This window comes from Gymnoscopelus microlampas, assembly GCF_963454915.1.
Source record: "Gymnoscopelus microlampas genome assembly, chromosome: 21".
In the NCBI taxonomy this organism is placed as follows: Eukaryota; Metazoa; Chordata; class Actinopteri; order Myctophiformes; family Myctophidae; genus Gymnoscopelus; species Gymnoscopelus microlampas.
The window spans coordinates 1,985,549-2,009,700 of record NC_139958.1 but is presented as its reverse complement, the minus strand read 5'-3'; the positions used below and the strand labels follow the sequence as shown (position 1 = coordinate 2,009,700).

The window sequence follows — 24,152 nt, the reverse complement described above, 5'->3', positions numbered from 1 at the left end:
TGTGTGTGTGTGTGTGTGTGTGTGTGTGTGTGTGTGTGTGTGTGTGTGTGTGTGTGTGTGTGTGTGTGTGTGTGTGTGTGTGTGTGTGTGTGTGTGTGTGTGTGTGTGTGTGTTCATATTGCATAGCCGCGGGAAGACCTTTTAGGTCAGGGTATGTGCGCCTCATGAGGACCCCCCGTGCGCGCGCGCAAAATTTTTACGCGGTTCTGGACTTGGGTTGGGTTCGTTTTTCCCCCAGTTTTTGGTGTCTTTATTTCGGTTTTATTAATTATTATTTTTTGCCTGATTTTACCGATTTATTACTAACCCTGTGTGTGTGTGTGTGTGTGTGTGTGTGTGTGTGTGTGTGTGTAGATCATGAACAGGTGGGTAGTGTAGCACTGTGCTCCATGCTGCATCGCTCCAACCTCCTGGCTGTGGTAGGGGGAGGAGTCAACCCCAAATTCTCTGACATTTCTAGTGAGTCTCTTTTTTTATTCACCTGGAATCCTTCTTCCTGTTTCCTGTTTCCTGTCAAAAAAAATAGCAGATCTACAAGCTCATAGCGCGGCACTCGGTGCCGCGCTATGAGCTTGTAGATCTGCTATTTTTTTTTGATATAGCCAAAGAAATCTTAAAGTGACACAAGATGCGTTTCCGGACACATTCATGAAACGTTTTGCTGTTCGAAAATAGCAGATCTACAAGCTCATAGCAGATAATACAAAAATAGCAGATATACAAAAAAATATATACAAGCTCATATGAGCTTGTAGATCAGCTGCTATTTTGAAAAATCGTTAAAATGTGTGCAAATCTTTGAATATCTATATATTTTTTAAAGCGAACATTTTTAACTCCGATCTTTGCTTCTTGGGGGTCCCTGGAACAAAACATTTTGAGATGGGGGTCCCTGGAACAACACATTTTGAGATGGGGGTCCCTGGAACAACACATTTTGAGATGGGGGTCCGCGGCCCAAATACATCTAAAAATATTTTCTAAATCCTAACAGTATGTTTCTATATCAGTGGTGCTACAACTTTTACATGTCAAGGACCCCCAAAATTATATGTATTTGGCCACGGGACCCCCATCTGAAAATATGTTGTTCCAGGGACCCCCATCTGAAAATATGTTGTTCCAGGGACCCCCCCAGAAGCACAGATGGCAGTTAAAAATGTAACAACCTGCTGCGTGTCCTTTCAGTGCTGATCTGGGACGACGCTCGAGAGGCGCGGGACCCCAAGGACAAGCTGGTGCTGGAGTTCACCTTCACCAAGTCTGTCCTGGCCGTCCGCATGAGGCACGACAAGTGAGTGATCATCTGAATGCCTACAGTGATTTATGGCAGCGCAGGGCGTCAACGTTTTGTCGTTATCCAAAGCGACTTACAATAAGTGCATTCAACATAGGTAGGGAACCAAACTACTAATCACCAGAAGTCTTAAATGCATTTCCTGTAAAAACAAGCAACCAAGAGTATACCTAGCGCTAAGGTAAAAGTGCAATATATCAGCTACCTACTTTCATAAACACATGAGATAAAATAGCCAAATCAAATGAGCACGAGCTAATAGATCCAATACAACGATACAACAATAGTTCCTACAACTAGTTAACAACAAGTAGGCCAGGCAAAGAGGTGGGTTTTCAGCCTGTGGCGAAAGATGGGCAGTGACTCTGCTGTCCTGACATCAGTGACTCTGCTGTCCTGACATCAGTGACTCTGCTGTCCTGACATCAGTGACTCTGCTGTCCTGACATCAGTGACTCTGCTGTCCTGACATCAGTGACTCTGCTGTCCTGACATCAGTGTCTCTGCTGTCCTGACATCAGTGACTCTGCTGTCCTGACATCAGTGACTCTGCTGTCCTGACATCAGTGACTCTGCTGTCCTGACATCAGTGACTCTGCTGTCCTGACATCAGTGACTCTGCTGTCCTGACATCAGTGTCTCTGCTGTCCTGACATCAGTGACTCTGCTGTCCTGACATCAGTGACTCTGCTGTCCTGACATCAGTGACTCTGCTGTCCTGACATCAGTGACTCTGCTGTCCTGACATCAGTGGGAAGTTCATTCCACCACTGTGGGGCCAGAACAGAAAAAAGTCGTGACGGTGTCGATCGACCAGAAGGGCCGTTGAGGGGCGAGGGAATCAGTCGCCCCGAGGTGGCAGACCGGAGTGGTCGAGTTGCAGATTGGGATATTTCTCTTTCAAATAAAACAAACCCTTTTTTTGTACTAAAAAAGTCATGGCCGGGATTTTCCCATGACTTTTTTTCATTTATTGTTTATATATATTATTTTATGTTTATTTTATTTGAAAGTAGAAATATCCATTTAAACGTACTCATAGATTTCATAGATGGCTTCATTGACTAAGTATCATAAGTGTTATCACAAACTATCACAAATTGTTATTATTTTTGTTTCGTTTATTTCCGACATTTAACCACCCTCAATACTTACAGTAAACTTGACCTTCTTTGGCTGTACTTGACCCGCTTCTTCTTTCCATCTACGCCAAACCTCTTCGCCGGGAAAGAAAATAGCCGATCTGCGAGGTGTTGTGAGCTTGTAGATCGGCTATTTCTGTTGGCTAATGTTCCCCTCAGAATAGGGATGCCAGGGCTCAAGTGGTCCCCCCCCCCCCCCCCCCACACACACACACCTGTAGTAACTCTGAGGACCCCCTGTTAAAGACCCCTGCTTTCTGGTTTAAGGTACAGGCATAGAACACATAATGAAAGAGAAGAAAGAGTAGCAGGTAAACAGGACTGAGTGCCTGGTCCCACGCTAATCAGGGACGTGCACAGATAGACTCTAGGTGGCGCTGGAGCACCTGCCCCTTTGCCCTCTTGACCAGAAGTGCCCTTTTTTTTCCAGTTTACAGCAGGGGTCTTCAACAGGGGGTCCGGGACCCCTAGGGGGTCCTCAGAGTTACTACAGGGGGTCCGCCAATTCTTTATGTGATTTTTCTTTTTACCATAACCACTCCTAGCATCCCTTTTTTCTGAGGAGAACTTTAGCCAAAAATAGCAGATCTACAAGCCCACAACGCCTCGCGCTGCGAGGCGTTGTGGGCTTGTAGATCGGCTATTTTTGGCAAAGAGGTATAGGTGTAGAGGGAAAAAAGAGCAGACCAAGTCAACAAAAAAAAGTATAATTTACTTGAGCACCTGCCCCTCAAAATGTCTGTTGTAATGGCCTGACGAAAATAGAAGAAATTAAAACACTCCTAATTTCTACTACCCTCGATAGTTTCAGCAAAACCTATAAACCCTATGAATTTAAACCCAATAAGTGTAGCAGTGCCGTTGCACCCCAGATAGCGCGCCGAGAAGTCTTCAGACCAAATGTAGCTGTGAAACTATTAACCTCTCTGCACTGAGAACACACTCTAAAATGCCTATTTCTATTTATAGTAACCTCTGTTGCATATTTTGTCGCTCACCCAAGTGTCCGCTGATAAGATCAAACGGCTCGTATGAAGAAATCCTCTTAAAACTTCTCTCATAGAAAAGGGTTTTTATTTAACACTCAAGCTAATACAGGCTTTTAGCAAAAATACAAATATATGTATGAAAAGGCAGAATTTCTGATAAGACAGACAACAGACCCCTAAGCTCTATCTCCTCATTTCCTAAATCTAAGGTGCCTGGCACAGGCAGAAAAATATCCCCAAATTCAACTTAATTCAACCAAGATACGGGCAATGCCATGAATTCTTGTTTGAATGTTAAATCGGGATAATATTCCTCAATTCCTGCGAACTAAAGGCTACCTAAGATTAGGCGTCCAAGCAATCGGTAATGCTAGGAGCTGACAAAATTCTCTGTTTATTCAACCAGATTATGGGCAATGCCAAGGTCCCAGTCGAATACAGCAGAATTCACTATCGCTCCCCGCAACCTCGTTGCAGTGTGGCCGCCAAAAGGAACTAATCAGAGAGAGCTACAAATGGGAGAAGTTCCGCGCAAGGCTATGTCCGTCGCCCAGTAAAAGGCACAAACAAGTGACACCTCACACAAGCTTCTCTACCCAACCCCCCCAGAACAGAGATATACAGCAGTATTTATACAATTTTGGCTCCATCCGACACACCAAATATGGGATCGCCTCCCTCCGGGTTAGATCATTTCAGTAGCTAAACCTTATATGGTGCTGGTTAGATTATTTCAATAGGAAAAACCTAATATGGTTTTTCCTTCTACCAGTTAAAACATTTCAGCTGTTGCCATGGCCATTTAGGTCATGTGAGCGAAAAGTACAGTTTTTAGCAAGTCATTGAGAAAGAGGAAGTTGTGGCCGTGGTGTGACGGCTGGCATCAAGGAGCAGAGTTAGTGTCCACAGCAACAGTGAGTTGATTGGCGTTCCAACGCCTACGTTGACGCCCCCCGCGCTTGTTCCTCTTCTTCAGAAGAGCGCGTTGCTTGGCAAGGTCACCCAGCTGCCGCGGGGTCAACAAAGGCCGCGGAATGACAAGGCCATATCTTAGCCCAACCATGACACCCTCTCTTGGCCTTGGCAGAACCTCGGCCCCGTCCCTGAACCTCTCCACGTTGTAGTCAGGCCCCTCCGGATGCCCCAGGAAGGTAACTCCACAAAGCTTCCTCACATGGAACTGGGTTTCCAGGCGAGGAGTCAGGGCCACCAAGCACATCATCTCAGCTTCCTGATCCTGGGGAGTACACCACAGCATGCACCAGGACCCTTCTGGATGGTCATAAATCACGACAGTGACAGGTGCAGCTCCCTGTGGCATGTCCCACTCACCATCGTCCCGAAAGCGGGGTTCGTATGAATGTTGTGCCCACAAGGTTGAGCCCGCTATCCATTCACCTCATGACCCTTGGGATGGAACATCACAGACCCTGGGGGAATTTCACCTACACTCCCCCAAGCTGCTTTCAGTCATACCCGCGGGCCCTCTTTCAACTGACTTTCGGAAAGGGAACCCCCATCAGGGGTATATAAAATCATGGGTTCAGCCGGGACCGGAATTGGGGTCCTCCTGCTTACAATATCTTCCTCAATTGAATGTTGGCCAGGATTCGGGTTAGGACTTGGGTTAGGACTTGGGTTTGGACTTGGGTTTGGACTTGGGTTTGGACTTGACATGACCCAAATGACTGAGTCTGAGTCCGGAGTCAAAAGAGTTAACTCCCGAACTGCTGGACCCTGTAACAGGAAACAAATGATAATCTATTTTATTCTATTACCGTATAATGTTTTTTTTATTTTTATTTGATACATATATAGTTTATATGTATATCATAATTCTTTTAATTTTTATTATCCATGAGCTTGGTCACGGGCCACAATCCTGTCATGGCTGCACATGATCACCTTTCCGACTCTGGTCTGCCTCCCTTTTAAAAAGGCTAAAACTAAGCCCTCTGTTAGCAGGGGGATAAGAGCAGAAATCAGATCAAAAAGGCTCAGAATCTTGAGTACTATCATTAGGGCTGTTATTAACCAATATACGACAGTGGCCCGCACCATTTCCCTCTTACGAGGCCCCGGTCTTAGAGATAACACCAGCACGGCTAGGTAAGCCAGTAGTGCATCCATAAGCAGGGCCTCGCCCACCATCATAGCCAGCAGCCAGGCAACACAATGGAAATATACATGCACCATTTGTCCCACCAGCAGGCACAGGGCTATGACATACAAAGTTGGTGTCCACCATTTAAGATGGGTGTCTAGACTTCCCATACCAACCCAAATAAGCCCCAGACCGAGCGATCGTTCACACATTATCATTCTGAGGATTGTCAAACAACACCCCAGAAATAGCAATAGCCAAAAGTGTACACGATCGCATCGTTTCTTAGGCAGAACTACTGTAAACAGTATTAAGGCCATAATGATTAACTCATCAGGGCACAGGCAATAGTTACCGTGCCACACAATGAGTCTACCAGAATAGCACTCGAAAGCTCTCTTTGAACAGGAAACCACACGCACCAGCGCATTCCCCGTGTCTTGGGTCATCGCAGCTGTGTCATAGTCAAATGTGGTTGAGTGGTCACCGTTCATGGTCGCCTATGATTCTTCTATCAGTCACCACCAAGTGCAGTAATTTGCTTGAAGTGTCTCTTAATGATGCTGCCCCATGTATATATATATATACATATGGTACAGCATCACACCTCACAGGCAAACTCGCCCTCTTTAGTTACTTCTTTATTTTTTTTCTTCTTACTCTCGGAGAGTGCAACATAGCAACTTCCCTAAACCCCTGAATATGTGTTGCAACCCTTTTAACAATGTCCCCAGTAAACCTGCTGTTTGTAAGAGACCCAGCAGTATAAACAGGCCTATTAAAATCAAGGGCAAATTTAACATTTTCAACCATGGCAACCCAGGTGGGTAACTGGACAGATGATAATCAATAGAGGTTTTGAACAACGTCCAGTTAAACCATTTATCAGTGGTATAAGGCCGGTGACATTCAACCTTGCCCTCACATGGGTCCACAGAACACGAATTTTACGTCATTTCTCCTGCCATTATTTTATGGTGGAGCCTCTCGGGCACCTGCATTTTCTCTACCGGTTCCGGATCAAAATTTACATTGGCACCAAATAAAAATGTACTAATTGCAAACGGTGTCCGTCTGGATTTCGGGGATAGAACTCAAAGGTCGTCAAGTCTCGTGCGGCTGTATAATTTTGCCACTCAGACTCTCGACTCACTAGGTCCATTTCCCCCGTAACCCAGATCCCCTTACTCTGCCTAAAAGTGCAATTTGCTTCCATGTCCACTTTGTCCAGTCAGCATAATCACTCCCACTGGGAATCATCCACTTGTTTCGTGTGATGAACCGAGCACACGTCACATTTCGTGTCGGTGCCTTTTCCCAGTAGGAGAACAACTGAATCAAGTGAGTTTCATTTAACATGGTACGGTGTGTCTTCCAATTGTATGCCATGTTATCCCAAAATCTAAGTTGGGAAACAGTCCACCAATTTGAGTCACAATCGGAACCATTTAGCTAAAAGCCGGTAGCATTAATTGCACAGAATAAATCACACGCTGTTTTTAGGTCATTTTTGTCTATTTGTTTTAGACCACAAAAACAACGATCAGGTCAGGAAAGCTAACGGCATGCAACTAACGGCATTGCACCCGTATTCTTTCGAACCTTGTGCTTCCAACTCAGTCTTTTAGTGTCAGGTGACGCCGAAACCGGGGTGAGGGCATCCTCTAGGACGCTAACCTCCGTCACCTCCGGCTCCATCCCTCTCTCGTCACCTGCAGACCAGAGACAGGACCGACATTATTTTAACTATAAATAAACAAATGGAGCCCCAGACCGCAGTTTTGCAAACCACGCCAAAGCCGAGGATCTGACCCGTGCAGGTTCAACTATAGTCACCCTGGTCCTGGGAATTGCTCCCGGCAGTGGACCCAGATCCTCGACCGATGGTCGCATACAAACCACTCCCTTTATGGACGTCCGGTCCTTGTCTCCAACTAGATCTGTTGTCTGCCGTTACCAGAAAATACCTGTTACCTGCCTTAGTTCTCTCGCACAACGGTCCGGCTATATCTGCACTGAAATGTTTACCTATTTCTTCGCAAACAATAACCCGGTCTACCGTACGGGTTTTCTTAAAACCTCCCGCAGCCGCGCACCTCTCGCAAGCCTTTTTGATCTTTTGAGACTGTTTTAATGGGAGACTTTGTTCTGATATTATTCTCATCAAGAAATATTTTTACACGCCGGGCACCCACATGCCCTAGTCCTGTGTGGACCTGAGTAAGGAGATTCCATTCCTCACTCTCTGGAACCGCTATGGTCCCTCCTTCCTCCTGCCACTCGGCAGGAGTCAATACCGCAACATGCTGTATCTTAAACCTGTCAGACCGATCCTGAGCCAACGCATCCACCTCACAGTTGCCATTTGCAGTGAATGTGTCATCCTCAGTATTGGGCTGAATTTTAAAATAAAATGAGTCGCCAAAGATTGCCCTGAGCCAACTCTTGACCCTTGACATTGATATAGCCCCGACCATCCCATACATCTAGCTCCTTATTTCCACCTCTGAAACAATAGTCACTGTCTGTAACTATCATCAAGGCTTTGCATTTGGTTTTGTTTGAGGCCATAATTCCTTCCAGAATCGAACACACTTCTGACGTCTGGGCCGAACCCTTTATGTAACCTGAACGGGACCTTACCACCTTATTTCCCCGTTTCAGGATAAATGCCCATATTCATGATCTTAAGAGCGGGGAGTGGGGGAAAAGGAGTGCTAACGCCCTCTCTTCCTCGCCGTACTTGAGGTCGGTGTCCAAATAAGCTTTTGACAGGAACAAGCACGTTTTTATTTTTTTTTTATTTTTTTTTTATTATTATTATTATTTTTTATGCTTAGCAGTCAGCACAACCCTTCTCAACTCGTGCCAGGCTTCCACCATTTCAGTGGGCATAGAGAAAGCCTCAGTACAACCCTTTTTGAGGAACCAACCTTTCCATTTATGTAGGGGAGCCGAACAGAGTGCATAACCAGGAGTGTGATTAGAAACCTCTTCCCCTTTCCCTAAAAAGGACGCTAACTCCCCTAGAGTTCCCGGGGGCGAGCTAGCAGCAATACCATCTAAATATTCTCTAGGGACAGTCTTCCCCTCTGGGGTGATATCAAAACCAAGAAATGTTAGTCTATACTGTCCCATCTCGCACTTTTTCAAGCTCACTTTCAATCCTGATTGAGCAAGTCTTAACAAGATTTCCTCAAGGACCGATAGGTGCTCTAATTCCGTGTCGGAGGTCCAGTATCAACAACATATAGTTCACCACCGAGCATGGCCTTCAACTCCCCGTCCTGCTCAATGGTTTTATTTGCTAATAGGGTTAATATTGGCCGTTCTAATTCTGCTGCTGGCTCTGGTTTCTCTGTTTCCACTCCTGTTGTTTTTGGTACATCTCTTGTCTCTGCTCCGGTCCTAACCGGCTGTATTCCTCTTTGTTTATAAAAGGGTAAGGATCGGCTTTCTCTTTTGGCCGGGGCGGGGGCCTCTGTTGGCCCTCCATCTTCCCCTTGTGAGCCTGTTTGGGGTGTTTTTGGTCCCCGAAGGAGCCTTTGGAGTTTCCCGTCTGTGAGCGAGTCTGGGGGCGGCTAGGTTTATTTTTAACCTCGCCTTCCTCCCTGTCTTGCTCAGGACGGGCCTTTGACTGCTTTATTTTTTGTTCCTGAGGTTTTTGGGCTTCACCGCGCTCTGTTTGTTTTTTCTTCGCAATGATTCGGGCAAGACGGTCATAGTTTATGGTAGCATTTCGCCGTTCAATGGGGCCCAGGAGGTTCCAGCTAGCCGCTAAGTGCGACCCACCAGGGATGGACAACAGGAGTTGTTCCTGAGTCATAATGTCCCCTGGGCACTGCTGCTCCAATAGGGTCATGGCTTGTGACAGTGGCATTTGTTCCTTCCTTATTTTGTGAACGATTTCATTTCTTACCAATTCTGCTCGGTTCTCACCCGGTGCCGCCGCCCATAGACTCAAGACACTCCATGGGGTGAATCCCTCAGGAATTGCTGCGTCTAGTTTGATGTTAAAATAGGCTGCTGCGACCTGAGAGTCAAGCATAGATTTTGGCAATTTTGTTGCACACCTGGTGACATAATCTGTAATGCTTTCATTTGGACTTCTAATGGGCAGATATGCTTCCAGCTCTCTAAAATCTGTAGGCTGAAGTGTGCTCATGGCAGTATTTATGTACTCGGGCACTGGAGGGAAAACCGTCGACGCGGATCGTAGCATGTAATGGGACCTAGACTCCAAACCCACCGGACCGGACGGGCTAGGTTGATTCCTAGCCTCCATCACATCCATGCGGGTCCTTGGAGTCAAAGATCTCATGGGAGTACCAAAGGTTGGACTAGGATTCCGAATGGGGTGGCCAGTCCCATCCGCCAATCCCGGTACAGACCCTGTAACTCTCCTTACCGCTCGATCACGCTCAACAGCCCTTTCCCTCAACAGGTCATAACCTGCGGTCATATAGGCACACTTCCAAGGAGCGGGCACTCGGGGTAAACTCAGGATCGCCTGCGCTGTAGGCGCGGACTCAATATCGTAAGCTTCTCTTGGGGTGACCGGGTACCAGTCCGCAATGAGTTGATCCTGGCCCTCTCTAGGGTGTTCCCAGTCTGTTTTCTGGGTTGCTCCGATAACATGAGGGGACCAGCTGAGACCCGTGTCCGTGGTATATTGTGTTGCTCCCGGCTCAAAAGGGAGACGCTTGACATCCACCATTCTAATGTTCTGAGTTTGGGATCTGGCATTTTGGCCAGCGGCTGTCATTCTCTTTACCGGAGCGATGGGGGGAGGAGAATTATGTTCTCCTTCTACCTCACCTCGCACGGGAGAATGATCGTCAAACCTAAGACAGCGTTCCACAGCGGGATCTGGTGCTTGCCACTGGCGCCGAGATCTGGATTCTGGCGAGGGATGAGGGGTCAATGCCCTCCTCACCTCTCTCCGATCTCTAGGCTTCCGGGCTTCGCGTTTTCCCGGGCGTGGGCTAGGTTCCCTCCCCTCGGGCGAGCCATGTGTTTGAATGGCTTTTAATGCCCTTAGGAGCTGGTCCTCCGCCCTGCCCTTATCAACCAGTACAATCAGATTGGTGTCTTCTCCCAAATTAGGCATGTCATGCAGCGCTAATGCAACTGCCTTGAGCATGTATTTGAGGGACAACCCCTGATAGCGCTGATTTTGGAAACGCGCCCTTAGCACCAAAGTTTGTTCCCCATTTGAAGTCAAACTTAAAGCTTCACGTTTCACAGCTGTCTTAAGTCTTTCAGCCAACTCAGATATCGGTGGGTCAGTGTCAGACATAGTTCTGGAGGACAAGCACAGATGCACAATACGTGAAAAATCGGTGAGATCACCTGGTATGGTCTCTAACCGTTGTCCATCACACAGAACTCTGCCCCTCATGGCTTTTCTACGGGCTTGGATAAGACTGGGACCGCCGTGTCTCCGTACCTCCGCCTCATGTGCAGGGCATTCCCGAAGGTCTGCACCATGGCACGTGATCAGAGGTCCAGGAACAGCCTCTACTCGTCCCTGGAGACCAACTAATCTGGTCCCCGGAACATAAATATCCTTTTGAGAACCCAGGCCCTTAGGCGGAAGCGCTACAATTATTGGATCACGGTGCCTGCTCAGCTCATAACAGTGGGACCTATTTTCATTGTGAACCCGTTGGGCCTCAGCGCGCATCCGGTGGACCTGCCGTTCCTGCTCAATCCTAGCTATGCGGTCATGGCGTTCCACCGGGGCAGAGCATGGGGCGGGCTGGACAGGTCGAAAGAGCTGTTCATAAGAGCCACTGCCGTCATTTGCCCGCCTATCATGCGCACGAGTGGGTTCCTCCTTGGGGCGGACCGGACAAGGATCTTCATCCATAATTTCGGGGGGTACCTCATCATATGCCGGCGGGTCATTGTGAATATGACCGCCTGGCCAGTTCTCGTCAACCTCTGCCTCAGCAAGGTCCTCAACAATCACGGCGTCTTCCTCGAAGCCCTCGTGACCTTGAAAAACTGACTGGGCGCCCTCAGAAACTCCACTAAAGGAGTCATCCGGGTCTGGGACAAGATCAGCCATTTATGATGGGCAACTTATTTTTTATCCAAATGTAAGCAAACAGAATTATTGTAGATTTATTCTTATTTGTAAAATCCAAACTTATTGTAATTAGAATTTCGCAAAACAAAACCTTTTGATCAAAAATGTTTTATGGGATAAGATAATAATTCAAATTTGTATTAAATTATAATCAAATATCTATATCTTTGGCGACAATAATTTTAAACAGGTTTCTATCCTATTTGAATCCGGTTTCTCTATTCTCGTCCTTCACGGTTTAAAACTGGCAATAGCTTTTTGCCCCGCTTTTACGAGCGTTTTGTAGATCTCATTCTGCGTTACATTACAAATATAGAGAGATCTCTCGCGGATCAGGAAACAATTTTTACGTGAGTATAGGAAGGCCTCACGGGAGAAGTTGTGAAAATTTAACTCAAAGATGTGAAACGTGTGGGCGTTCTACATCTAACAAAATTTCACGGAAAATAATTTTGAACTGGAATCACTGGTTCAACTAGACTCATTCAGAGTCTTAATAGTTATGGCATTTGGCGGTCTCTCCAAATGTCTAACTCCAAGTATTAGTGTACACTACTATTTTGGACAGAATTAACTTTTAACATCAGCGGTCTCTCTGATGTCCATTAATATAAGTCCAGCGTTCAGTTTAACATGAGCAGTCAATCTCATGTCCCTGTTCGGGCGCCATGTAATGGCCTGACGAAAATAGAAGAAATTAAAACACTCCTAATTTCTACTACCCTCGATAGTTTCAGCAAAACCTATAAACCCTATGAATTTAAACCCAATAAGTGTAGCAGTGCCGTTGCACCCCAGATAGCGCGCCGAGAAGTCTTCAGACCAAATGTAGCTGTGAAACTATTAACCTCTCTGCACTGAGAACACACTCTAAAATGCCTATTTCTATTTATAGTAACCTCTGTTGCATATTTTGTCACTCACCCAAGTGTCCGCTGATAAGATCAAACGGCTCGTATGAAGAAATCCTCTTAAAACTTCTCTCATAGAAAAGGGTTTTTATTTAACACTCAAGCTAATACAGGCTTTTAGCAAAAATACAAATATATGTATGAAAAGGCAGAATTTCTGATAAGACAGACAACAGACCCCTAAGCTCTATCTCCTCATTTCCTAAATCTAAGGTGCCTGGCACAGGCAGAAAAATATCCCCAAATTCAACTTAATTCAACCAAGATACGGGCAATGCCATGAATTCTTGTTTGAATGTTAAATCGGGATAATATTCCTCAATTCCTGCGAACTAAAGGCTACCTAAGATTAGGCGTCCAAGCAATCGGTAATGCTAGGAGCTGACAAAATTCTCTGTTTATTCAACCAGATTATGGGCAATGCCAAGGTCCCAGTCGAATACAGCAGAATTCACTATCGCTCCCCGCAACCTCGTTGCAGTGTGGCCGCCAAAAGGAACTAATCAGAGAGAGCTACAAATGGGAGAAGTTCCGCGCAAGGCTATGTCCGTCGCCCAGTAAAAGGCACAAACAAGTGACACCTCACACAAGCTTCTCTACCCAACCCCCCCAGAACAGAGATATACAGCAGTATTTATACAATTTTGGCTCCATCCGACACACCAAATATGGGATCGCCTCCCTCCGGGTTAGATCATTTCAGTAGCTAAACCTTATATGGTGCTGGTTAGATTATTTCAATAGGAAAAACCTAATATGGTTTTTCCTTCTACCAGTTAAAACATTTCAGCTGTTGCCATGGCCATTTAGGTCATGTGAGCGAAAAGTACAGTTTTTAGCAAGTCATTGAGAAAGAGGAAGTTGTGGCCGTGGTGTGACGGCTGGCATCAAGGAGCAGAGTTAGTGTCCACAGCAACAGTGAGTTGATTGGCGTTCCAACGCCTACGTTGACGCCCCCCGCGCTTGTTCCTCTTCTTCAGAAGAGCGCGTTGCTTGGCAAGGTCACCCAGCTGCCGCGGGGTCAACAAAGGCCGCGGAATGACAAGGCCATATCTTAGCCCAACCATGACACTGTGCACGCCACTGACGCTAATGGCTCTGATGTCAATATTTTGTAGATCTATAAATGATGACCAATGTTTAGTCAGACCACGCAGCTGTCATGTACAACAGGACATCTGTCCATCGCATGGTTGACTTTATTACACCGTTGAAATGATCGGGTTCCTGACAAATGTCTGGTTCTGGGACTTCATCCTAGTCTCGCGTAGCCAGACAACTATTCCACAATCTCTGAATGCTATATAGCAGTGGTTCTCAAACGTTTTCATGTCAAGGACCCCCAAATTGACACTTATTAGCCCGCGGACCCCCATTTGAAAAGAAAGATTGAAAGGACCCCCCATAAGAGATTTTTTTTACGGCTCTAGCAGTGATTGTCAACCATTTCAATTTCAAGGACCCCCAGTTTGACATGCATTACTGCACGGACCCCCGTTTAATGGCATCTCTATCTCCGAGACCCCGATTTATATTGTAAAATCAATGTTATCTTAACTCTGAGAGTGTACAAATGGAACCAAATGGACCCTAACGGGTCCATTTGGTTCCATTTGTACACTCTCAGAGTTACAGGCCCATAAGGGTCCATTTGGTTCCTAACTATCCATCATTTAGCTGGGGACCCCCTGGAACCCCCTCTGAGAACCAATGCTATATAGAGTCTGGAACTACACCTCACAAAATCCGAGAGAGGAAACGGGCACTTCCGTTCACGAAAATATATCTTAAAATATCTTTACATTTACTTTTTAATTTCCTTTTCTGCTAAGCAGCAAGCTATGTAGACTTAGATGATTAGTATTTATATTAGGATACATTTGCGCGACTGTAAAGACGAAACGGAAGTGGAGAGAGGAGGCTTCATATCCGGTTTATATTCTAATCATGATCAGAGCTTCCGAGTCCCAGACTGTATGACCGGAAACTTTTGAAAACTGTGGGAGGCAACAGTCTGGTAACGCGAGACTAACTTTATCTTAACCCATTAAGACCTGGAACAGTGTCATTTTTAGATTTGAGCTAAAAAAAAGCCTTATTTTACACTTTGGGCTATTCAAAAATAGCAGATATACAAGCTCATAGCGCGGCACCGAGTGCCGCGCTATGAGCTTGTAGATCTGCTATTTTTGAAAAATCGTGAAAATGTGTGCAAATCTTTGAATATATATATTTTTTAAAGCGAACCGTTTTTAACTCAAATCTTTGTTTCTGGGGGTCCCTGGAACAAAATATTTTGATGGGGGTCCGCGGCCAAATACATATCATTTTGGGGGTCCTTGACATGAAAAAGATTGAGCACCACTGATATAGAAACATAGGTTTTTCAGAAAACTGTTGAGATTTAGGAGACATGTAGAATCGGCTTCAGGTCTCAATGGGCTAAAGCAGTAGTTCCCCAAAATAATTATAATTATAATCATATTTGAACTGGGGATCCCCCAAAATAATCATATATGAACTGGTGACCCCCCCCCCCCCAATAATCATATTTGAACCCATCCTGACAAGCACTTGGAATGTAGGAGGAGTTGAGGAATTTCATTTTCTTTGATTCCACAGATACATATTGTAAAAAATAGCCTTTTATATAATTTCAACCAAAGATACTGTGTGATTTCAAAGTACATCTTTGACCTGATGCTAATTAGCTTTGCCTATATGCCACGCACCCAGTCACTGGAGGTCGACAAATAGGTAAAAAAATAGTATATTGAAATATGGCTTGTATCTATAGAAGAAATAGAGTCCCATGGGTTTATAAATATCCAGGATCCATTCGTGGTTTCTCAGGGGAAAAAATAAAAATAAAAAACACGGATATCAGCAGAGGAATGTAAGCATAGGGCAGAGCGAGCAGCAAAAGCGTCCTCACAGTACGAGAGCATTCGAGTCCATTACTGTTTATAATGGACCTCCTTGATTCTGAGTCAGCCTGATAGAAAGTTTGAGAAATGTTCATTTCTGAGGTGGAGTGTGATAAGTCAAAGTGTATGCAGGGATACAGCCATAGGAAAGTAATATTTTCTGCAACATATCTTGTCTTTTTTTTTAAAAACATATTTTCCAGGATCGTCATCGTTTTGAAGAACAGGATCTACGTGTACAGTTTCCCTGACAACCCCGCCAAACTGTTTGAGTTTGACACCAGAGACAACCCCAAAGGTAGAGAAGAACCTGTGAACATCTGCCTCGTTCAGGCTTTTACATTGTTTTCACAAAAGTAAAAGTAGCAGATCTACCAGCTCAAAACGACATGTACTTTCTGTTCATAATGTTCCAACGATCAACAACAGAAACACAATGAAATCGTTGATCACAATTATTCTAGCGACAATTAATGGTCAAGTGAAATGACATAATGGTGACAGGCCTATAGAGCACAGAAGTCCTGACGTCACTGGTTCATCCTCTGGGTCGTAGAAGTCATGTCTCTATGGAGAATAACATTGGGTCATCTTAGAATCGTCTCATATAAGAATTGTGGTCCAAAAATAAACAAACTGTCTCTGTGATATTGTCAGGGAGGAGGTTCTGTATCGTTTATGATAGTCAGTCACTTATATTTCATACAGTCTGTTTCTGGTGAAAATGTAACTAATTCAGAGGAAGTAACATTATGGTTTTCTCACCGTCAGTTGATGCTTCATATCCATAAGAGTCAAACCGCCGGGATCATTTGTTTATTTTTAGAACACAGTCCTAATTATTTAAATAAGTCTGTTATTAAACACATCTATGGGAATTCAGAATGGGGGGGGGGGGGGGAACCACGACCCAGGTAGAATGCGTACAGTACATTGCGTCAGACTTCGATGCTCTATACAGGGTCCCCACCGTCATGAAATTCCTGGAAATATTTTGAAATAAAATTTAAAAAAATCCAGTACTGGAAAATGTTTGGAATTGATCAAAGGTCCTGGAATTTATCAAGGGTCCTGGAAAAATATTTGGCTCTGCATTGTTTTTGGCTATTGATTTTTTTGAATACAAAACATTTTCATAAGGATAAGGATAAACATGTATAACATTGCACGAAATATGTAACATAAGTAGTTTTTCGCCGAACGGGCTGTGTAACACCCCATCCGCACTGCCAGCGATGCGACGCGACGCGAGCGGGCGATGAAATCTCATTAAAATACATGTTTTTGAATGAGACCGTCCTGACCTACCGCGAGCGACAACGAACCGTGCAACGACGTCGTCCACCCCTCCTATTGTCGCTCGCAGGGTCTCTATTTGAGCGAGGCGATGAAATCTCATTAAAATACATGTTTTTGAATGAGACCGTCCTGACCTACCGCGAGCGACAACGAACCGTGCAACGACGTCGTCCACCCCTCCTATTGTCGCTCGCAGGGTCTCTATTTGAGTGAGGTTTCGCGGCTGTGCCCCGCCCCCAAACACTTTTTATTGTGTTTTATTTATTGATTAAATACTTTATTAACAGATTTGTAAACGGTACAGAGGTAGGATTTTACAGTGGTTGTTAAAAGGATAACACAAAAAAACCCTAAAGGAACTTTTTCCATTGTGGACCTGGTTGAGATCTGCAAACTGCTTTGTTTTAGAGTGAAAAAAAAATAGTGCTTTGTGCCTGTTGGATATACATCTATAGTATAGGCTATTATTTTTTATTGTCAGACGTTTTATAAAGGTGGAGGAACTTGGATTTTCAAATACCTATAGTGGACGGACAACACATCAGCTATACTGCACATCACTTTGTTCTTCATATTTGAGGATTGTTCTGAACACAGGAGGCTAGGCCTATAGTGAGACCCTCATTACTTCATATTTTATTTATAGCCTATAAAGTCCAAACGACCACCATCAAACAGTAGGCTACAGTGAGTGAAAAAAGCTCCGCTATTCAGTGGTGGAAGAAGTAGTCAGATATCATAATTTACTTTAGTAAAAGTAGCAAACATGGGAAGAAATGGGCTACTTTGTTACAACAAGTAAAAGGCCAATGTTCAGTAAAAGTACAAAAGTATTGGCATCAAAATATACAAATATACTTAAAGTACCTAAAGTAAAAGTAGGCTACTAAAATGTTTGAAAATAGGTAGCAGATCTATAAGCTCACAACGCATGGTGATGCATTGTGAGCTTGTAGATCGGTAGCCTATGTATACAATTGGGCTAAAGTGGTTAATGTATGTTTTATAATTTAATAATATATATCTGCAAAGTAACTCTTGATTTGTTTTGCATAATTATGTTCATCCCTCCTTGTGTCTGACAGTATCCTCTTGTTGAAATTAACTTAATAGGAAAAACATAGGAAAACCAACAACAAAAGTGTAATTTAAAACGCCCTTGCACCCTTCATTACTTTTAAATCCATAAATGGGGCAAATGCAAAGCAATATTATTTAAAAAAAATAAGTCATACGGATGCCATAACGAGTCTTCCAGTGAGCTATGCCCTAATTTTGCACGAAATGTTGAATGAAATTGTACTATTCTACATTCTATGCTTTATTTTTGCTACTCTGCCTATCTTTGGGCATTGTACATAGGAGTAAGAGACACATTATTGCGCTGAATGATTGTTTTATAGGCCTGGAAATTGGGCTAAATATTCTGGAAAAGTTTTGGAAATGCATTGCTAAAAATGCGTGGGGACCCTGTCAATAGACGGGTTTCCTGTTAGTAAACATGAGAGGAATATGACCGCGCAGAGGAGGGGGAAGCCTATGGGTGCGTTTGGAAATGACGCACCGGAGCACACTCGCCTATTAGTTTGTATTGGCCAGTGCGCTCACTGCCGCTCAGGGCTGTGTTTTCGAACGCGCCTTCCACCCGGGCATGAGCAGATTGCGCATTCTGCTCTGTGATGACGTCGCGCGGAAATCCGTCTATAGCTGGACACCAGACTGATCTTACAATGACACAGGACTGATACATGTCTTCAGACTTCATATAGATCAGCGTTCTTAGCTTCACATAAATGACTGTGTTTTTCTCATTCTTTATCCCAGGGTTGTGTGACCTGTGTCCCAGTCTGGAGAAACAGCTGCTGGTGTTTCCTGGTCATAAGTGTGGCAGTCTGCAACTGGTTGTAAGTTATACGCACACACACGCGCACACACACACACACACACACACACACACACACACACACACACACACACACACACACATTTAACCCATTGAGACCTGAAGCCGATTCTACATGTCTCCTAAATCCCAACAGTTTTCTGAAAAACCTATGTTTCTATATTAGTGGTGCTCAATCTTTTTCATGTCAAAAAAATTATATGTATTTGGCTGCGGACCCCCATCAAAATATTTTGCTCCAGAGGACCCCCCAGAAGCAAAGATTTGAGTTAAAAAATGTTCGCTTTAAAAATAAATATATATATTCAAAGATTTGCACACATTTTCACGATTTTTCATAAATAGCAGATCTACAAGCTCGTAGCGCGGCACTCGGTGCCGCGCTACGAGCTTGTAGATCTGCTATTTTTGAATAGCCAAAAGTGTAAAATAATGCTTTTTAGCTCAAATCTAAAAATGACAAAGTTCCAGGCCTTAATGGGTTAAGCACCTTGGTAAGGAATGCCTCTTCCAGACTGTGATCAAATGTACATGCCACTTCTAAAATGGTCTCTTCTCTACTGTCCTCATCAACAACAACAACAACATCTGGTGTATTAGCTGTGACATCTGAAAAGGCATCATTTTCATTATTGAGCATGAACATGGCAGTTGAAACACAGGAGTGCTTATACATTTTGTCAGATGATGAAACATTGAATTTATGTCCTTAGCTAATAATAGGTCAACAATTCTGTCATGCCCAGCAATGTACATTCCCTTATATACATGGCAGCCGTTCATAATGTGTGACAGAGTTTCAGTAAGTGGAGTGTGGTCATGGAGCAGACAATGAGGAGGAAACCACAGAGAAAGATTGAGTCTGGTTGGAAGGATCTGTAATCTGGCTTTGACTGTAAAGGTGATTATATCCTCATCAACTGCATAATGTTTTAATATCGTGTGAGAGACGGTGTGATCTGCAGTAGGAAGGCAAGCTAGCTTTCCTTGTAGTTTTAAACCAGTCCAGTGTTGTTGTTGTTGTTTCTGCTGTTGTAACATTACAAGGTTCCTCCGTGCATTAACTGGTGATAAATGATGTTCTTTATCAATAACAGTATTGTAACCCTTACTGAGATCCTACGGTTGGTAATAATCAGGGGTGCACATAACTGGTGCGCATGTGCACCCAAAATAAAAAATGCGCACCACATCAGACGACGCAAGGCGCTTTTGCGCACCAACAGCTGGGACAGGAATTTCCAAGCTTTTATTTTTTAGCAAAACTAAAAAATAAAAGCTTGGAGATCGAGGCTAGGAATTTACTTCCTGAAGCTACACTCACACAATCACTCTAAAGCACCCATCGGCCCCATGTACAGCCATTAGGCACAGGGGTAGAGGACGCATGCTGCACGTGATTGTATGCCTCGCGTCGCCTCGCGTCGCCTCGCCTCGCATCGCCTCGCATCGCCTCGCTGCGTGCACGCAGCCAGCAGCGGCTGTTAGAGGCACTCGTCACCGATGATGAACGCACCGTAATGGTGCAAAATATGCCGTGAACGTCCCAATCTGGCGGATAAAATCAGCGCAGCAGCACAGGGCACCAACCTTGGGGGCTTTACCTGACAGCGTGAGAAAAAAAAACGGCGGAATTTAAAATCAGAGCGTCCTTTTTTTCTCGCCCCCCCCCCCCCCCCCCCGTTTGCATGCTAGGTGAACGTTGGAGAAGAGATGTTGAGTTCTGGACGGGACAACCTGCCTGATGGCCTCCAGCTTCATTAGCAGTGGCAGTGGTGAAGCATCAATCAGGTTCAGCAGCCTGGCTATAAACTCAGTCGTGATGCAACCTGTCAACCTGTTCTGTCCATTCTCCAGCTATGTTAAATCTATGACCTAAGTAGTTGTATGTCTCATGCAGGTCAGACACACTAATCGCTTCTGAGTTGATGGTAAACTCAGGACTCTTTCAGGTCAGTCTTAGATTTATACCAGCGGTTGCCCCCACTACGTCTCTGGTAAAGAACAGCACGCTTAGAGTGTTTGGCCTCTAAACCGGAGCAGTCTAGAAATGCGTCTGTTCTAGAGAGCATATATTCTTAATAACACTCTCTTCCCGAGATGCTAGCTGTACGTCGTCCGCTTAACCCTGGACGGGGTGTGGGGAAAACACATTGGCCCTCATTTATCAACGCAGCGTATTAACCGCCGTATATTTTTCCATATATTCGGCCGTACACCAACGTCGAAGTCACATTTATCAACAACGCATCCTACACAGCTGATCCCAGCGTACACTTGGTCCCAGCGTTGATAAATGTCACGCTGAAACCGAGCGTCATTTAAATAACACGCCCTTATATATTCTCAAAACGCCCCGATTTTACGACATGAAGACAAACCAGAATACGACCAAAGACATGAAAAGCCAATAAGAAATAGCTTCCCTCGCTCGCCTCGCCACACACGCACACGCACACGCACACGCCCCCCTCTCTCTCTCTCACACACACACACACACACACACACACACACACACACGGCCGCTCAGCTGTGTTTTTCATGTTATCCGTACCGTAGCGGTTGTCACGTAGGCGTGTAGTCTACATGAATGACTTATTATGATACCAATCACATCAAGGAATACGTTTGTATATTAATGTATTTAACCCATACCGAGCAGTGTGCGTTCGAGTTACACTAAAATAAAGCCGTCATGTAGGCTATTCCCATTTCCCAGTGAGGCTCGGACCGTCGGATGGGCGAGTCCCGTCCCGCTCCGCATTAATGAGAGATAGCCTGGAGAGAACATTAATGAATGAAGGCTGGTGACTGTGTGTTGAACCATGGGTTAAATGTCTGATCTCCCGGTGGCCATGAAAATATAACAGCAGCGCCGTTGCACCTGCAGAAGCGCTGTATATTTTGAAAATAGCAGATCTACAAGCTCACAACGCGTCGCATCGCGACGCGTTGTGAGCTTGCAGATCTGCTATTTTCAAAATATATTTTCAATGTAGCCAGATCTACAATCTTGTCTGAATGACTGTTAAAGCAAAAGCAGTTTGTTTAAATTACTTTATAAAATGTTATATTTTCACAGCGATTATTTATTAGTGTAGATATACATTTTGGAGTGGATATATGTGTCTAGATGCCTCTCAGACAGTCAGACAATGCTGCTCCGCAAATCTAGAATGGAATAAACGGGTGCAGCCAACGTCCACAACTGGTCTCGACCAGACGTGAGATCTCAGCGTACCGTAGGATAAAGCCCACGTCAGGATATATTGATAAATGCCGAAAAGTGCGGTGATCTCACCGTACGCCCATTATCGTTGATAAATGAGGGCCATTGGGTGGGGGCACAATCACACAACCACTTTATCCACTCATTGGTGGCAAGAACAAAGTTAATGGCACTCCATGGGCAGCCTGTTTCAATGCCTACTTGGAGAGGAATTTGGGTCTGTGAGTTGTTTTCCACATATTACCTGTATGTGTGACGTTTCATACACATCCTTAATAATGTCGATAAACACCTGGGGTAGTTGTATTTTCTCTAGGGAGTTTATCATGACATTATGGGTCAGAGTACCAAACGCATCGCGAAAGTCCAGGAAGACAGAATAGAATTTGCCAGACTCGTGTTTGAAATCATCGATCCCAGTTTTAATAAGACAAAATACATGCTCGTTCATCCCTTGTCTGTTGATGTACGTCTTCTGTTTTGATGACAAGATGTCATTGTCTATCAGCCAGGGAAGCACACGAGACAGGAGACATTTCATGAACACTTTGTAGATGGTGGGGAGCAGAGAAATGTCCCTCCATGTTGGTGGATCATCAGGTACATTGTCTTTTTTTGGGGATACGGTGAATCATGGCTCCTTTCCAGGACTCGGGCACTCTCTTATTGTCCAGGCAGACATTGAAAATAGATGTTATTTTTTCACATGACCAGGTCTTAACCTATTAACAGTCTACCCGCCGGGCCCGCAGCCTACGGGGCGATAAATCCAACTGTAAAGCGCCGGTCCCGTAGCCTACGGGCCGTGGTGCTTTTTCCTTTTTTTTAAAAAAACAACAACTTTTTTTTCAATTTTCTACACGGACCGTTTCATTGTAACACCACCGGAAAGCCCTTATTAGGGATTCCGGTTTTGCCGATGCCGTCAGCCCTCGTTCTAATGACGAAACTGAAACTCAATTTTCTCCTTGTTTATTTCTTCTCCTCGTCGATCACTGTTTAACATAAATCGTTCTAACTACAACATGGAGGCACCGTTTGACACGCGGTCTTTAGTGGTAGAAGCATGCAGATGTCTGCGATGTTTACAAACAGTGCACGGCTCAATTTTAAGGATTTTAACAGGGTCTATGAGGACGTGAAAAAAACAAAAAACAACAATAAAACGTTGGCACTGGTGAGTACATTATGAGATTAACCTCTGGCGGTCAATGTGTTAAGACCCGGAACGCATCTGTGTCACTTTAGATTTCTTTGGCTATTCAAAAATAGCAGATCTACAAGCTCATAGCGCGGCACCGAGTGCCGCGCTATGAGCTTGTAGATCTGCTATTTTTGAAAAATCTTGAAATGTTTTTTTTTTGGATTGTTTTCAAAAAAACATTTTTAAGAATCGCCTCAGGTCTTAATGGGTTAAGGCTTTCATTGAAAATAGATGTTATTTTTTCACATGACTGTGCGGTCTTAAGACTTTCATAAGTTACCCCGTCTATGCCACTAGCCCTGTCTGTCGTTTGGTAGGCTGTGCAGAACAGACTCTACTTCATCAAGTGAAAAGTGGGTGGTGTTAGGAAAGTGCCTACTTGGAGAGGAATGGACAGAACAGGTGATGCAACCTATCAACCTGTTCTGTCCATTCTCCAGCTATGTTAAATCTATGACCTAAGTAGTTGTATGTCTCATGCAGGTCAGACACACTAATCGCTTCTGAGTTGATGGTAAACTCAGGACTCTTTCAGGTCAGTCTTAGATTTATACCAGCGGCTGCCCCCACTACGTCTCTGGTAAAGAACAGCACGCTTAGAGTGTTTGGCCTCTAAACCGGACCAGTCTAGAAATGCGTCTGTTCTAGAGAGCATATATTCTTAATAACACTCTCTTCCCGAGATGCTAGCTGTACGTCGTCCGCTTAACCCTGGACGGGGTTTGGGGAAAACACATTGGCCCTCATTTATCAACGCAGCGTATTAACCGCCGTATATTTTTCCATATATTCGGCCGTACACCAACGTCGAAGTCACATTTATCAACAACGCATCCTACACAGCTGATCCGAGCGTACACTTGGTCCCAGCGTTGATAAATGTCACGCTGAAACCGAGCGTCATTTAAATAACACGCCCTTATATATTCTCAAAACGCCCCGATTTTACCACATGAAGACAAACCAGAATACGACCAAAGACATGAAAAGCCAATAAGAAATAGCTTCCCTCGCTCGCCTCGCCACACACGCACACGCACACGCACACGCACA

The 24,152-nt window shown here is 44.6% G+C and overlaps 1 protein-coding gene across 1 annotated transcript in view; it reads left to right on the top strand.

Moving 5' to 3' along the window:
• wdr45 (WD repeat domain 45) overlaps positions 1–24,152 on the top strand; it is a 71,039-nt gene that overhangs the window by 4,066 nt on the left and 42,821 nt on the right. The window contains exons 4-7 of the mRNA XM_084046121.1: positions 355–459; positions 1,189–1,294; positions 15,668–15,762; positions 18,588–18,667. Of these exons, the coding sequence (XP_083902247.1) occupies positions 355–459; positions 1,189–1,294; positions 15,668–15,762; positions 18,588–18,667 (386 nt within the window). The remainder of the gene's footprint in view (positions 1–354; positions 460–1,188; positions 1,295–15,667; positions 15,763–18,587; positions 18,668–24,152) is intronic.